Below are 18,057 nucleotides of genomic sequence, written 5' to 3'. Positions count from 1 at the left end.
GCAGCTTACCCTGGGGGCTCTAAGTAGGAAAGAGGGGCTGGAGTGCTGGCACGGGACCCGAGAAGAGGAGGATTGGGGCTGCTCTGTGCAATACCATTACACAGAGCAGGTAAGTATGACATGTTTGACATGTTTTTTTAAAAAAATAATCACTTTAAAGAACATTAGACCAATAGAGAAAGTACATTCAACCAGAAATGGAAATAATATGAGAGTGATTTCTTCACTGTAACTAAGAGATGTATTTATAGAAAAAAAAATGGCAAAGCTATGGGAAATAGGGGCAATAACATGCTGTTAGGCTGTTTTCTCTCCAGTTTGAATGCTTGCAGGAAATACTGCATTATGACTGCTACATGGAGCTGACTGGCAGATACTTTATTTGTTGTTAAGAAAAGAGTACAAACTGAGCATTGTCTAACTCTATTGGCTAATCAACAATACAGTGAAAATATTGATGGGCAAGCATGTATATATGTGACAACCACATAGAATGTGATGTAATCCCTAACTAAATGGCATTTAGTTTGCAAAAGCACTTTGTATCTTAAATAATTCATTTAATATTCATAAAATAATTGTTTTTACATTTTCATTCTTTGTTGCTTCTTGTACTGATGATTTCTCGTTTCAGCTTCTTCATGTCCATATGCATGCATATGAGATTTTAGTGAGTGGTTTTACATACTTCGAGGTAAATACTGCAAAAAAAGCTTAAGTGGTCATTGAAAATACACAATATATTCCCATACACATTTATTGCCTTAAGAGAAAATGTGTTTCATAGAACCTGCACAATAGAGGAGTTAAAAGTATAAGATATAATGACACCAAACAATTGGGACTGGGTGTATTTTATATTGCAGATGAACAAATGGTAGTTATTAGGCTTTGTTCACGTGGATGTACTTAAAGGGATTGTAAAGGTACATTTTTAAAAAAAATAACATCATATTTACCTGCTCTGTGCAATGGTTTTGCACAGAGCAGCCCCGATCCCTCTCTTCTGGTCAACTGATTGACAATGAGGAAATGGTACCAGCTCCAACTAGAAAGGCAGAGTAGCAGTGGTGAAGTTTGTGAATGGGTAAGTAAACAGCAGACACTAATGAAATATTAGGTCAATTTATGTTCCCACTAACACCAACATTGGCACTTTTTTTTTCCTCCCACTGACAGCAATGATGGGGCTTTTTTTACTCCCTCTGGCACTATTAATAAAAACTAAGAAAACAGTGAGCGCTTGGAGAAAAGTCGCTAGCACTCAATGGTGAACCAACCAAAGCAAATAAGAATATATAAACAAATAGTACAGCACTACAAATAAAGTGATAATAAAGTCAAATTTAAATGGTGTAATCAAAAGTGACAAAGTGCATAAAAAACAATATAAATGTGCAAATTATGCTCAAATGTAACAAAAGAATGAATAAACTATTGCAACAAATATATATGACCAATCATAAAGTGCTAGTACATAATATTAAACGTGAGCCAAGTGATGGTGAAATTGAATTCATTTTCTCAATAAGTAGAAGTCATCTAGTCCTCAAATAATACTGTAAACATTTACCAAAAAGTTCAACCAGATCATTGTTCTAGTACTGCTATGGAATAGTGAACACTTGCAATATGCTTCAGTGTCGGTTCACATTGGATTGGTTTGAACCGCATCCAATCTGCATGACATGTGAAACAACATTGCTTCTTATGGTCCCTGTTCACATATGTCCGCTGAACTGGCGGTGCAGACTCAGTGAAGGTTCAGTGTGGTTTGAAAAAGAATCCTGTACATTTTCTGGGCAGTGCCTTCAGGTGCAGATTACAGGCTATTGAGTTCCAAGGGAACCATTTCTAAATCACATACAGTATGTGTGAACAGGATAAAATCCTGACCTAATCCTGTCCTGAACCTGATGTAACCCTGACATGAACCGCTGAACAACTACTGTGCCAATTAGCTGTGAAACTTAAGCTTCAATCTACACTGCACATTTGTGAATCAGCTCTCTGTGTTATTTCTAGAATTAGTGGTTTCCTTTGCAGCAAACTACTATCAGTACCACTTGTTCATTGTGTTGTTTATGGTGAGCCCATGAACAAAGATGTTGTCAAGTGGAAGAAATGACTGCAGAACTTTAGCTGTCATGCTTCAGTTCTTTTTCATCTGTTTGAGGGTGGCACAGTGTCTTAGGAAGTTGTAATGTACTGTATCTCACAAACTAAGGACTGATGGAAGCCTTTTTGTAGGCCTTAGCCCCGATTCACATATATGCGAATTGGATGCATTTTGAACCTCATCTGATTCGCATGACATGTGAACCAAAATTTTAAAAAGAGTCGGGTACGATTTTCAGTCCTGTTCAGGTGCGATTTCAAGTGTCATACAGTTTAAAAATTTGCACCTAAACCGCTGTACAAAACGGCAGCGGACTCCTTTTACAAATCGCACTAAAACCGGCTCTGCACATATGTGAACCCATTCTTACTGGTTTTATTAGCTTGTACAACTTTGTGCTTCTCTCCTTAAGGTTATATTAAAATTCCTTCTCGGATTTTCGTTTTAAAGACTGTTTCTACTTTTACAGTCAAATTTGAGAAACCCCAGTACATGTTATGAGTTTTTATTCAAAAGTTGTTTTTTTAAACCACTTGTCCTCCGAAAGATTTACCCCCCCCCCCCCCTCCCTCCATGACCAGGCCATTTTTTGCTACATGGCGCTGCACTTCTATAGCTGACAATTGCGGGGTCATGAAACACTGTACACAAATTATATTTATATCATTTTTTTCACACAAATAGAGCTTTCTTTTGGTGGCATTTGAACATCACTGTTTTATTATTTTTTTGATACAAATGAAGAAATACTGAAATTTAAAAAAAAAAAATATTTGATTAACATTTTTCATGAATTTAGCCCAAATTGTATTCTGCTACATGTCTTTGGTGAAAAAAACTCAATAAGTGTATATTAATTGGTTTGCGAGAAAGTTATAGCATATACAAGTGGCAGTATATATACTAGAATATTTTTTTTCTTATACTAGTAATGGCGGCAATCAGCGACTTATTGCGACTGCAATAGTACAGCGGGCATTCTTACACTAACTGACACTGGGTTGGAACTGACTAACTGCCACTGACATCTCCAGTGACGCTAATGCCGTGATCAGTGCTAATAAAAATCTGGGATCAAAGGATTAACTGTGTTCTAGGGAGCTATTAGACTGTGTACTGTTTAGTGTTTTACTAAGGGACGTGTTTGCTTTTATCTCTCTTCTATGCAGACAGATAAAAAACAGCAAGTCCCCGCTGACAGGAGAGAGATCTGTGTTGTCAGCTGCTCTAAAAAGCACTGAGTCCTGGCCATAAATTTCCGGGCCAGGCCCAGTGGTTGACACCTATGGGAGCCAATGACAGCGTGGGTAGGATGGCACACATGCACCTCCTACCCGGAAATGTAAAATCATGTATATATACGTGATTTTGCGCAGAGCGGGTGCCCTGTAGCAGTAAAACTGTTATAGGTTGGCATGGAAGTGGTTATAAAATAGGTGTTCTCCCAATTTCTCTGCAAAATTTAAAATACACCTGTTTATCTTGGACACCTGTCTTGTGGACATAGGAGCAATGGGACACCAACAAAAATTGGCCACATACATAAGAGGAACGATTTAAGAATCCCACATAAGGGAAAGAAGCGCATATGACCTGTAATTGCACAGGTTCACAGAAGGAAGTGAGCGCAGGATTGAATGGTGGTGATAAACATGTTGTATGATTTGGAGTGAGCACCTGTCGTGGAACGCGGATATTTTGAAGGAGCTATATTTACCTTGTGGACTGTTGATGATTTTATAGTCATATTTATATCTGTTTATAGTTAGTTCATTTATATATTTTGCTTGATTATTGTGGTATGGTATATGTTTAGAGCTTATGATTGGAACTGCTTTGATTTGCTATTATATTGGTTGGTAAAAGTAATTTTGTCAATACACAGGACATACCAACACATATCACACATCATTCATAACCAACACTTTGGACATTGGATTTTGAGAGCACATTTTCAGGGAGGTGCAGCATCACATTATCTGGCTTATTTACATTTAATATTATGGGAACACTTTGTTGATTGCAGCCACCCTAGATTATTGGTTTTTTTTTTTATTTAGACACAATTTATATTTATACCTTTTTTGTTCTTAATTAGACACATTTTATAGGAGGCGCAAGATAATCACATATATTTTTAACAGCTGATCACCTGCTCCTCCTCAGAAAACTCTGCTATCTTGGCCTCCAAGACTCTGCTCTTTCCTGGTTCTCCTCCTAAAAATCAAAGCACTCCTTCAGCGTCACCTACAACTCTACCTCCTCTTCTATTCTTTCTGTAGGAGTGCCTCAAGACTCTCCTCAAACCCCTTCTATTCTCTATCTACACCGCTTCACTTGGTCAGTTCATAACATCACATGGTTTCCAGTCCAAATCCACTCCTCAGCTCACCCCTTCTCCTTGCACATCACTAATTTACCTACTGACATATCAATATGGCTGTCAAACCGCTTCCTAAAACTCAATCTGTCTGAAGCATGCCATGTCCACTCCCCAGACTTTTTCATTTATATTAATAGTACAACTATCCTTTCCTTCACTCATACCAGTGCACTAGGTGTTATTCTGGTCACTGACCTTTCCTTTAGGCTCCACATTGAATCACTGTCCAAATCTTACCACTTTCACCTCTGTAACATTTTCAAAATATGCCCACTCTTAAACAATTACACTTCCAAAGTACTAATTCACTCTTGTTATTTCCATGACTTCTGCAACTTCCTCCTCAGTGACCTCTACACAGGCTATTCTCCTTTACCCACTTCAAGTCCGGACACTTCCACCCCCTTCCTGCCCAGGCCAGTTTTCAGCTTTCAGTGCTATCACACTTTGAATGACAATTGCACGGTCATGCAACACTGTACCCATATGAATTTTTTAGCATTTTTTTGAGAAAGATAAAACTTTATTTTTGAGGTATTTATTAACCGCTGGGATTTTTATTTTTTTGCTATATAAATGAAAAAGTCCAAACATTTTGAAAAAAAAGTGTTTTTCTTATAAAATTTTGCAAATAAATAACCTTTCTTCATAAATCTTGGCCAAAATGTATTCAGCTATCTTTTTAGTAAAGAAATCCAAATGAGTTTATAACCAAAAATTATAATTTGTCTAAATTTTTTACAGTTTTATTTTATTTTTTTATATTATAATTTTATGGGTTTTTTTTTTACATAACATCACCCTAGCAGTGCAGTGTCACCATAGTGACACTGTACTACCTGTGGTGGGGGGGGGGGGTGATGAAGATTTTCCTTTTCTATTTTTCCACTGATTGCTGTTACACTCCTGAAGGCTGTAAAAGCAATCATTTCTCTTCTCTGGCTGCATTCTTGCAGCCATTGAGAAATACTGTGAGAGCTGTGATTGGTCACAGCTTGTCACATGGTACAAGGCTGTTGTTAATAGCCTTGTGCCATGTGACCTCTGTGATCATTCACAGATTTCAAAAGTAGTAAGCAATGATGTCAGGAAGTGACATCTTGTTTACTACTATTCATGTGATTACTGAGTGGCCACACAGAGGTTCCATACAGTGATCAGTGTTCTGTTGTGTCCGGGATGCGCGCAAAGGCAGTGAATGCGGGGGCCGTTAATGTACAAGGGCCATACGGGAAGTGGTTAATCAACAATGAATGCTGCTGTCAGACTTCTCCACCTTACCAAACACTCTCTGCCACCGCTCTCTGCCAATCTTTCCCTCCGATCCCCCCAGGAATACATTTAAAAATATTAAAATTATCTTACAAAGCCATCCACAACTACATCAGCAACCTCATCTAAAAATATCAACCAAACCATTCACTGTGCTCCTCCCAGACTTTTTGCTCTCTAGCTCCCTCATTACCAGAACTATGGAATAGGAGGACCCACCTATCTACCCAGTCACTCTGTATCCAATCAGGCAGGCCCTTGCACTACATAGTTTATGGTAGATCTAAAGGAGATTGTACAATCAGATTGTATAGTGTATGTGAACTTTACAGAACCCAGAACACAATTCTCCTGTTTTCAATACTACAACTCTATCCACAAAGGAGCATAGTAAGCACACTATGCCAAATTAATTATCTATGCAAGATGACAGTCAAGGTAGAAAAATAAAAATCAATGTCTGTGTGTTTAGCGAGAACAGTGATCTCTGATTGATTGTTTTTCAATTAATATTCATGCACCTTGAAGTGGGTGGGAGGTAGGAGGGTAGATGATGCAGGGTGTGTGCCAATGAGGTCAGCTCCTTCCTGTGTCATAACGTAAAGTCTCTGCAGGGAATAAGGCAGAAGTAATGGAAAAGCTTTTTTGTACAGCCATCTGGACACTGACATAAAGGTGGGTAGAACAAATTTCAAGTTTTTGAAATTCTGCAAAAGAAGTACATTAAAGCTACACTGGTACATAGGGGAGCTGAAATTTAGGGGTGGGGGGGTGAACCTATCCTTTAAATAGTTCAAAGAGTCTCTGCAGGGAAATTCAGTAAAGATCTTATCATACAAGAAAACTGCAATATCTCCAAGCAAGGTGGAACAAAGAGCCAACGACTATTACAGATAGTGGCTCAGATTTTACTTTGGGCAGAACAAAATGTATTATCTCTGACAGCTACGTACCTGCCAGGTTTGCAAAATTTAAGGCAGACAAGTTTAACAAAATATATTTTTGTGCCTTGAACCAAAAATATCTGCAGAGCATCCTCAATGTGCACTTTGGCAATTCCCAGGCCTTGGAGCAAATATGCTCTGGCAAGGATATGAAGGCTCTGTCTGGTGAACATCTTTCCCTTGTTTCCACTGATATTACAAGTCTTGTTCACGATCCGGTGGAAAGAGGTGGAGTCCATTGCAATTTTCACATGTTGGCCCAGATACCTATGGTTTCCCTTCCTGAAGTTGTTATTGGAGCCAGCAGTCCCTCTTTCACCCCATTTAGATCTTCTGTTCCAAATAGATTATCTTCATCCAAGCATCCAGCATGGAGGTTGAGAAGGAAAAGTTTAGCGACCAAATATCCTGCATTGTTACAAACTAGGAAGTCTTCAACAAACTCTCCTTAATGTATCACAAAGTCTTGAAATGTTTTCCTTAATTCCCAACAGAGGGGATTGGGAGCCACTTTCTGTTTTAAAGGTTTTGTTCTTTTTACAGACAGGTCTTAATAAAATACTTGCCTATGACATTTTTTGAAAGCTGATATGAAGATGTGCCTCATGTGACACATCTCCTGCTGAGAAACCTTTTTCGGTACTTTACTGCTTATCCCTTGTGATGTGGTTGCTATTATTTCAGCTCACTCTGAGAGAGGTATTTTGATTGCTGTCACTTCCAATGGATTGGTCTCAAAATTATCTGCCATCTTTTCTACCTAAAGTAACTACTTTTGTACTAACAGCTTTGGCTGCAGAGGAGTTGGAGGGTAATTTTAAAAAATTTGACAATATATTTGAATAGGACAAAAGACTTTTGGAAGGGTCTTGCAATATCTCCTAGCATCATATCCTCATGTATTGTAAGGACCTTACATTTGGCCTTGAAGCTTCCTCCAGTAGAAATCCGGGCTTTCCCTACCAGAGGGGTGACGACGTCTTGGGCTTTTTATGCTAAAGTTTCATCAGAGATGGTCTGCTAGGGTGCAGGTTGGAGATCAGCCAACACCTTCATGCGTCATTACAGATTGAATGTCTTGACTGGACACTTAGATACTGTACATTTGTGGCTACAGTGATTTTTTCAGCAGCTGACCATTAAAACTTTAGTATGCAGTATGGTTGTGGCTGGTTTGATTTATGAGTATTTTGTGATTGATCCCTAGCTAGTTGAGCACTGTTTGACACATTCTTACTGTCATTTTTTGTTCCTGGATCCTCCTGATGTCAATCTAGGATTCCTGCCCTGGTTCCACTGCAAGGCTACTGATGGGAACATTTGGGATGGAGGGCCAAGCTAACATTTAAGGGATAGTTAGGGTTGGTTCTAATTGGGGTCAAGAGGGCAAAGCTGAAGCATGAGCAGAAACCAGAAAAGGAAAGTTACAGAAAGTATGTGTCAACAATATTTCTAATTTCTGGACATCCTACAAGCCTTTTTTGTAGACAACAGCAGGAGATATCATGTCAACATGTGAAAAAGAGTAATACTAAAGGCATTTTTTTTTTTAAATAAAAAAAAGATAATTCTTGCTCCATGTAATTATATTGCACAGAAAGATTGCGTTTCTCCTCTTCTGGCAGTTCCCCACTGGCACTGTCAGCTTCTCCCTTCTCCAGATGCCTCATGCAACAAACCAAGAGCGAAGGAGGCATCTATGTATGCATTCCTGCTCCCAAGCTGGAATGCGCAACCTTAGACACACAGACAGCACTAGTAAATTATGCCCCTGCACCCTTATCGCAAGAGCTTGTATGGCTATATGGCTGGTTTGACTTTTCATATGGCGGATTGCACTTATTTATTATAAAGTTGTGGTTTTTTAGCCATTTTTGTACTAAGAGGGTTATATTGTATTGCTATAGATGTAGAGATGCACACCAAGTGTATGTTTAGATTACTATAAGGTTATTATTCGACTTTTCTTGAGAGCAGCGCTCTTTTTGGTTTTTGTTTCACTAATCGCAAAACTATTTTTTATATATATCATTTATTATTTTTGTCCAAGGACCCTGGAAAGCATTGCACTAGCAATCATGTAGATCACCGATTCCATGCAGGTCTCCTGCAGACCTGTCAGAATATCTGCTTGCCATATGGGATGTACGAGCAAGCAGATATTCTGACAGGAAACTTGAATGAACTACCATGGTGCTCCACAGCGCTGGGGTAGTTCATTGAAAAGTCCACAGCTGCTAAGGCTGTCCAGGACATGCAGTTCATTTATTCACGGAAGTCCATGAATGAATTGGCTGTGTGGGTGGAGCCCCGCACAGCCGCACTGTTTTTAAATTTGACAGATAGTATGGAGAAACATATCCTTGTGCTATATGTCACAGGGAGGGGGGGGGGGGCGGCGGGCGTGGCGGCAGCTATGGGAACATGTTCCATTTTCCACCCTAAAAATGGCAATGTGGTCTACTCTTTATAAATAAAAAAAAAATTAAACATCATCCTGGTAGCAAAAAAAAAAAACATTTAAAGGAAAAGTTCATTATCCTTTAAATCTGCATTTTTGCTACCAGGATGATGTTTAATTTTTTTTTTCATTTATAAAGGGTAGACCACTTTGCTTTTTTTTCATCGCCAACATTCACTTCATTCTTTGTAATGGAATTGTTTTAATGCCTGAAACACCTAATTTTCTCTTATCACATAAGACATAATTTTCCAGAAGAGTAGCAGTAATTTATTTTATTTTTTTTTCCTTATATCTCATATTGTCTATGATGACATTTTCTGCTTTATCAGACATTACAGCCTAGTTTGCTTTTGACAAAATAGCTAAATCACTAAACATTCAAATAGAATTTCTAATATACTGAAAATATTGGCTGTTGCTTTGCAGCAGTGTTCTTTTCAACAACATTTTACAGAGTATAGATCATTATTATAGAAACAGTATAGGACTGTAATTACTAGACAGAAATTAAAATGTAATTATGCATATTCCTGTGATCACACGTAAAATATAGGATCAAACAAAATGTTGTTTGTTCAGCATTATGTTACTGAGTTACAGTTTGTTATATTCTGTGCATCTCAGTTTACTGAACAGTTATCAATACCAATGCTTTTTGAACTTTACCTTAGGCTATGATAAAAATATTCTGGCTTCTCTTGTCTGTTCTTTGCACATATCCTGTAGACTTGTCCTGAAACATATTAATAACTGTGAAGCATTTAATGGGATCTGTATAACTGCTTCATCTAACAGTTTTTAAAATAAACCTTTTAATTTAATTCCTCAATGGTCTAAATAAATTCATCATGATCAAATCTTGTCATTGTAAATGTCTCCAAAAGAAATTCTCTCATGGTTCACTTTAAATGACAACTGCTGTCTCCCAGATGGAGATTTACATTGCATAAAGTATAATGTTTATTCAGTGTCAACATATTTAGCAGCAGTGAACAGCTGGAATATTTCATATTTCATTTGGGCCTGGGGCCGTCATTTGCCTGGAATCATCTGTAATATTTAGTCATAACTGCTAAAGTTTCTTGTGTAGCCCTACCAGCTAGAAGGTTCAGCTGTCATGTTTATCACAACGTGGCCTAAGCACTCTGCTAATGCTAGCTTGAGATGGGTGCTTTTCTTGATTGTTTGTGCTCAATTAGCTGTTTTTAACATAACAGGAAAGTGTTTTCAAGTAAAACTTAACAATAAAGAATTTGAGGGTGAGAGCTAAGGCTATAGTTAAAAAATCCACTTACCTCCCTCATTTTTTCAGATGTACAGATTAACCACGTAAATACCAGACACTTTCACCCTCTTCCTGCCCAGGCAAATTTTCAGCTTTCAGTGCTTTCACATTTTGAATGACAATTACTCAATCAGGCAACATTGTACCCAAATTAAATATTATAATTTTTTTAGACAGATCATTAGTTTGATGGTATTTAATCACCACTGGTGTTTTTTATCCTTTGCTATATAAATGGAAAAATAGTGAGAATTTTGAAAAAACACATTTTCTTTGTTTCGGTTATAAAATTTTGCAAATAAATAATCTTTCTTCATAAATTTAGACTAAAATGTATTCTGCTATATTTCTTTGGTAAATATAACCCAAATCAGTATATATTATTTAATCTGTAAGAAAATTATAGAGTCTACAAACTATGGTATATACAGTATATTTTAAAATTGATCAGTCCTGATGTCTGTCTGCCTATCTCATTTCTTGAGGCCCTAGATACATAGAGAGGCTCAAAAGCCAAGGAACATCTTTAGGCTTTCACGATGCATAAATTATATGTAAATTATGCATCTAATTTCCTGACTGCCTATCACATTTTTTGAGATCCTGGAGCATGAGGATAGTGGAAACACACAGAATGATCCTATTTTGGAAAACAAACACTCCAAGGTATTTTCTGAAAGGGAAAATGAGTCTTTTGAAAATGTTTTTTTTTCACAAGATTTTGGAAAATGCATGAGATAAAAAAGGGATTTTTTTTTACACAAAGTTGTCACTTACTAAGGTTTTCCACACAGATCATGAACATACTCAGAATTACACCCCAAAGCGTATGCTGCTACTCCTCCCAAGTATGGTGATACCATATATGTGAGACTTTTTCACAGCCCAGCCATATAGAGAGGCCACAAATTCAAGGAGCACTTTCAGGCATTCTAGGGACATAAACTATGAATTTTATTTCCTGACAGGAATTACTTAGAATTACACCCTAAAACACATTTTGCTACTCCTTTTGAGTTTGGCAATACCACATTGAGACTTTTTTGCTGTCTGGACTGATTATGTACCGGGCATTGTGTTAAATTGTACTGTAATGATCACCTCTGTACAAGTGGTCAGAGAATATAGCTTAGTGTAGCGTCACCTATAGCAGCCCCAGTTTCTTTAAGTCAAGCAAACCTAGCATACTTGTACATGGCTGCCTCCAGGAATGCCATGTCCACCGGCCTGGTGTCTTGCAGGAATGTAGCCAGCGGGATGTGCAGATAGGTCAGTACAGGCAGTAGTCAGGTACATGATCAATAAACAAATTGTGTGGTGTTGATCAGGGACACAGTAACTGGTTTGGCGGTCATCAGGGACACAGTAACTGGTGTGGCAGTGGTAAGGAACACTGCAACTGGTGTAGCAGTGATCAAGGACAATATGACTTGTATGGCAATGATCAGGGGCAATATGATTATTGTGGCAGTGATTAGGGACACCGTAACTGGTGTGGCAGTGATCAGAAACACTGTAACTGGTGTGGCAGTAATTAGGAACAATATGACTGATGTGGCGGTAGTTAGGGATTATATATTTTTTTTACTTTACTTTTTTTTTTTTTTTACATGTTGTCACCAGAGCAGTGCAGTGTTACCATAGTGGGCAATCTTTTTTTTTTTTATGATCACAGTAATAAGCAATCTCTAACACTGTGCAAAGGTTTCATTCATAAAACCATGCTTACTACTGGGATGCTTCGACTGGTCACAGCAATCACATGGTACATGGCCTGTCATTGGCCTTGGTACCATGTGATCACTGTGACAAATCACAGAGATCATCACAGTAGTAAACAAGGCATCATGCATGACAGCCTTGCTTACTATTGTAATTGTGATCGCTGTGATTGGCCTGAGAGGCTGGGTATTGTGATCGGTAATCAGCTGAGTAAGGGGACAGTTACAAATCGCACCGCTATGTGCCCCAGGGGACAATTCTGGGAGGATGTACAGGTACATTCTCCTGGAACTAGAGGGCACCTGCCTGGCTGTTTATGTTTGTTGGCCGGACAGGAACTGGTTAAAAGAGAAGTATGGGAATTCTTTTTTTTTTTTTTTATGCTAGGTAAATGCAGCATTGATCTGATGCTTCATCTGATCCCTGCCTGTTCTAAGGGTGAGAACTGAGGGATCAAACACCGACAAACAAGCTTTGGTTCTACTTCTCTTTTAAAAGTTATGTCCCCTGTTGTTCCTTTTCTACTTTTGCTTCTGCTCATTTTTACCTCTATATTTTAGCATTCCTCAGAGCACTGTGGAAAAATCTTTTATCCATTACATGGTATATTCAGAGTAGGTGTTGAACTGCTAAGGGTTCGCTTTTACCAGTTATTTGCACATTTCTTTAACCGCCTGCCCTCCAGAGGATATACCCCCCTTCCTGACCAGGCCATTTTTTGCGATATGGTTACTTTAACTGACAATTGAGCAGCCATGGAACGCTGCATTCAAATTAAATTTACGTCCTTTTTCCCCAGAAATAGAGCTTTCTTTCGGTGGTATTTAACCACCTCTGTGGGAGGGTGGGGGGGGGGTTGCGCTATAAACCAGAAAAGACCGAAAATTTTGAAAATAAAGCTATGTTTTACTTTTTGCTATTTAAATATGTCCAGTGAAAAAAAAATGTAAAAAATCAGATTTCGTCATAAATTTAGGTCAAAATGTGTTCTGCTACATGTCTTTGCTAAAAAAAAAAATCACAATATGTGTAAATTAAATGTTTTATGTGGCAGTTATACCGTTTACAAATGGTGGTATGTATACTGGATTTTTTTTTTTTTTTTTACTAGTAATGGCGGTGATTAGCGACTTATAGAGGAACTGTGGGACTGTGGCGGGCATGCTATGTGTGCTGACAAGTTCCTCCTCATTGTGACACTGTTTTGGCTATATCTGTTTGCCATTTTAAAGTTTACAGTATGTAAGCAAAGGAAAATACCTACATAAGGATTTTTTTTATTATTAAAAGGTAGTGCAAATACCAGTTACTGCTCACAAGGTGCAGTCACCTATAGAGACAAAAAACTAAATTTCCATTTATTGTAGCAAGAGTCATGAAAGCTTGTCAATGATTTCTTAATATGAGGTATTGAATCATTACTTTATAAAATAGAAAAGACTGTTCATTTGTAATAGCAGACAATACAGTATTATGAGCAACTGGCTGCCTCACTACCTTAACCCCGATTTTAGTTAGCATTCTGGTCTTGTGCATAGCCTTGAACGCAAGCCTCCAGAAATACACGCTATCATATGTTGCTTTTTATGCACTTTCTGTTTCACTTAAAGCAACTGAAACCCAATAACTAAAATCTCATATAAGCTTTAGGACTTGTTCTTATGGGCAAATGAAGCATGCTTGTAAGCTCCTTCTGACTTCCAGCTGGCCTGTTTCTTAAAATGTCACTGTAATTTCAAAAGTAATTTTCAATAATTTCAATACTTCCGTTTTTATTAACTCAAAACCCATTGAAAGCCCTTGTTTGGGTACTTCCTGTTATAGGGTGAGGGCGCTCTGTTTTTTTCTCTCAGTTGTTTTTTGTTGTTACCCTCTGACATTGGCTTGCATAGGAGACTATGGTGGTCATGCCAGGCATTGCCTACAATTGTCACCATCAGGAAAATCACCTTGAGAAACGACATATGGCTGTTCAGGGAAGGCATACAAGTAGACATGAAGTGGCTGCAGGAAATCAGCAACAAAAGATGGGAAAAAGCTGAAAGCATAACTATTTATACCTACTGCTTTAGTAAACTGAATGTTTTACTGACATGTGGCCGGACACCTAGACATATTCCACTTTAAAAGAGCTGTGATATAATAGATAGATAGATAGATAGATAGATAGATAGATAGATAGATAGATAGATAGATAGATATTTTAACCTTCAAGAATATGGTTAAAAGCACAAATCTTGTTTTACACACACAAACCGTTCTATATGATATGTTCTGTGTTTGAATGCTGACATGTATTCTTCTTGTTTAGGTACTCCCATTTCCCAGTCAAGTAGTGTATAACAGAGTCGGAAAGTGTGGTAGCAGAACCGTGGTCTTATTGCTGCGCATCCTGTCTGAGAAACATGGGTTCAATTTGGTTACATCTGACATTCACAATAAAACCAGACTGACAAAAAATGAACAGGTAAGCAGAAATCTTGTGTTTTATAGTCAGCAGAGTTTGTTATTCAGTATTGTTTCCTTACTGACTATAACTCTTTCTGGAGTTCCACAACAAAAACCTTAAATTTAAAAGAAGTAATGCATAAAAGTATTTCATTAAGATTTTATAAGTTCTGCCACAATGTTAAATCAACAGTTATGTTGATTCTGCAGTTGATCTGCAGTTTGAGTAGCAAAAATGTCTAAAGAGTTTTTAAATACTTTTTTTTCTAGTTTAGGATAGAGTAGCGGATGATTAAAATCATTATTGGTTATTTTTTACTAAAACAGGTTTTCCATTAGAATTTTTTTCTCATCTTCTGTTGTGGAGACAACTGTACAATTTTGGATCTTCCTTCCCTTTCTGTCCTGATAACAATGGTCAAAATTAAGGTTTAAATCTTTCCAACAAGCAAGTAAAGTTTTAGCTTTATACATACTATAAGCACAGGCAATTTTACATATATTGCTCATTGATTACATGAGCTTTTCAATCATGCCAATTTGTGTGAAGTCCCCTGTGCAGCTTGCCCCCAAAACAACAACTGGAAGCTTAAACAAAACCTAGTTTGTGTTTTTACTTAGTACTTTGGTGGCAGAAAAGCCCCTAAATTATTGTGAATTATATGCATCCTTAGCAAAAAAATAGTTGATCTGTTTTTTTAGTCTTTTAACTTCAGTTGAAGTTTTTTTTTATGTTATGTGTTTGTGATTAAACCAAAAGCTGCCCAGTGCTGGCAGTACTCTCCATGATTATCATTGTTTATTGGAGCACTTGTAGGAGGTGTGTTGGACTGCTTGGGACCAGGATCACAGCACTTTAGGTGAAAGCAAAGGTCTGGCTCTCCAGCGTGTTGCCAGGAGAAGGCAGCTTCTTACGCATTTAATTACAAACACATTAAACTAACAAAAAGATATAATGGTGGAAACCTCCTGCACTTCAACCTAAAAAACCTTTGTCTAGTCTAAATAATGGAAGCTGCTAGCATCCAATCACATACCAAAATGATACAAGATATACAAATACAGAAGTGATGCAGCGCTACTCTGATGATGATATTGATATTAATACTATATAAATGAACATATAAATGAAAAAGTGTATAAAAGTGACACAATGTGCAACAAAACCATGAACAGTGACCTGATCCTCCAGGGATCTATAAGTGAACTGATCCTACATGAATCCAAAGTGTACACAGTAAATGTTGAACAACTCAAAAGATGGTAATTTCAGATTTACCAATACTGATCATATGGTGTAATTGTGTATACAATCAAAGTTATCCAAAGTGATGGTGTAAACAAATCAAGCAAACAAATATATACTAAACTTAGCCCAAATCAGACTAAATAGTGATACGTCCAAAATTAAACTCAAGAAAACGCATGAAAAGTGCAAAACATGCAAAATTAAACTCAAGAAAACACATGAAAAGTGCAAAACGTGCATAAACATGTAAAGATAAAATGTCCAAATCCCAAAAGTGTTTTCATATACAATCAATATATACGTAAATCAAACATAATCAATACTATGAACAAATGTGAACCTATATTCTGCAAAACGCATGACTCCAAATAAAGTGGAAAACTAGTGAAAAAAAGTCCAAATTGTGGCACTACACCACTGTATTCGTGCACGTGGATGGTGCACGTGAGTAATCACATAAGGGTATCCGTCAACATCCGGATTGGCCGCTCACCTTCTTGCTTTGACCCGCAAGGGGTCAAAACACTTTTGGATCAATACCACAGATCCTCCATGCACATGATTCCTCTACTTCTGGATATCTCTCCCCTCATCTCACTCCCAGGGATGTACATATAAGTAGCAGAATCCTCCCCAGGTAACACATATGGTAAGAGCCAATATCTCAAAAGACATAGATAGAACCTCCCATAGTGTAATACCTTTTATTAAACTTGATAAAAGTACAGAAATCCAAATATTGCACTCACATTTTGATCCGTAGACAAACAGCATTTCAGAACCTCATGTTCTGGGTGTATCTGCACGGGTATTCAATTTGGGTGCAGCAAGATGGCATCCACGCCGGAAGTGCGTCACCGCGCCTACGCGTACGTCACTCAAGTCACGTGACTTCCTCAGGGCTAGCAATACGGAGAGCAGACGTCCTTTTTATAGGAGCCTGAATGTTACTCGCATGCTGATAAGCTGACTCTCATGTAAATACCATGACCAAGAGTCAGCTTAATTATTGATTACCAAAATCAATAATTGTACTGTAAAGGAAAATAAACCATAGGTGCCATAGATTCAGAAACAACTGCTAGTGTGTCCAGGAGTGGCTGGCTCAAAAAATTTAGCCCAAAAGTTGACTATCTGATGCTAAAAGAGGTCTCAAAAAACCCAATATTTAATTGTGGGATTTGCAGTTAATATCATAAGATGTTAAAGTGCATAGGAGGTAAACCAAGAAAAAAAGCATTTGCTGTTCAAAAAGAACATTTGAGCAAGACTACAGTTTGCCATTGAATATACAGGCAAAGACCAGACCTTCTGAGTTTCTGTGGACTGATGCATAAAAGAGTTGTTGGCCACGGTAACATTGGACATGCTTGGCGCAAACTATAGACAGCACTTCAGTAGAAAATGCAGTCATCAATGTAGCTATGAATTTTGCATCGTATCAAAGCGTGCTTGTTGAGAATGTGAGACCATCTGTACAAAAGTTGAAGTGGAAGTAATCTTTCTACATGATAATGATATGAAGCACACTAGTAAATTCACAAAGGACAGGCTGAAAAAGAGAAAATGCAAGGCTGTAGACTGGCCTAGTCAAAAGCATTGATTTTAAAGTGTTACTAAACCCAGGACCCTGCATTCACTATATCTGGTCTCCTATAGTACACAGAACATGGAAATTCACTTATTTTAGTAAATATAAACTGCTAAATACCTTTATTCATCAGCAGTTGGAGCAGTCTTGTGACTTCTATCAGTGTCCAGCTGACCACTGGTTAAAACTTGTAGAAAGAGTTTTCGTTTTGCTGTAGGAGGATGCAGAACCCCTGACCTCTGTCTGGACAGTGCTGATTGGCCCTGTGCTGATCACATGCACTCTCCCAAGAAGAAAAAAAAAAAACTTCTCTAGCAATACACACCAAACTGAGCATGTGCAGAGTGACTCTACACGATATGTCATATCAGGAAATAAGAGGGGGACATTAAAAGAAAGGGAGGATCAGAGAAGTCAAGATCAAACAGTGTTTTTAGTGTGATTAACCCCTTAGGTTCCTCAGTGAGTATAACAAGCATGCTTTACTGCATATATACTGCAGATTGATTTTGCTGTTGTGGGTTTGGTAGGGCAGTTATGCAAAATGCCTATAAGAAGTCATATCCACTAAAGAAAAAAA

General features: G+C 37.8%; 1 protein-coding gene across 1 annotated transcript in view; it reads left to right on the top strand.

The window, feature by feature from the left end:
• Window positions 1-18,057, top strand: part of UST (uronyl 2-sulfotransferase) — a 405,047-nt gene that overhangs the window by 242,764 nt on the left and 144,226 nt on the right. The window contains exon 3 of the mRNA XM_089668626.1: window positions 14,501-14,656. Within this exon, the coding sequence (XP_089524752.1) occupies window positions 14,501-14,656 (156 nt within the window). The remainder of the gene's footprint in view (window positions 1-14,500; window positions 14,657-18,057) is intronic.

This window comes from Staurois parvus, unplaced genomic scaffold (genome assembly GCF_062004578.1).
Source record: "Staurois parvus isolate SC_StPar_1 unplaced genomic scaffold, SC_StPar_1.0 ptg000059l, whole genome shotgun sequence".
Lineage (NCBI taxonomy): Eukaryota > Metazoa > Chordata > Amphibia > Anura > Ranidae > Staurois > Staurois parvus.
This window is presented reverse-complemented; position numbering and strand designations above follow the sequence as displayed.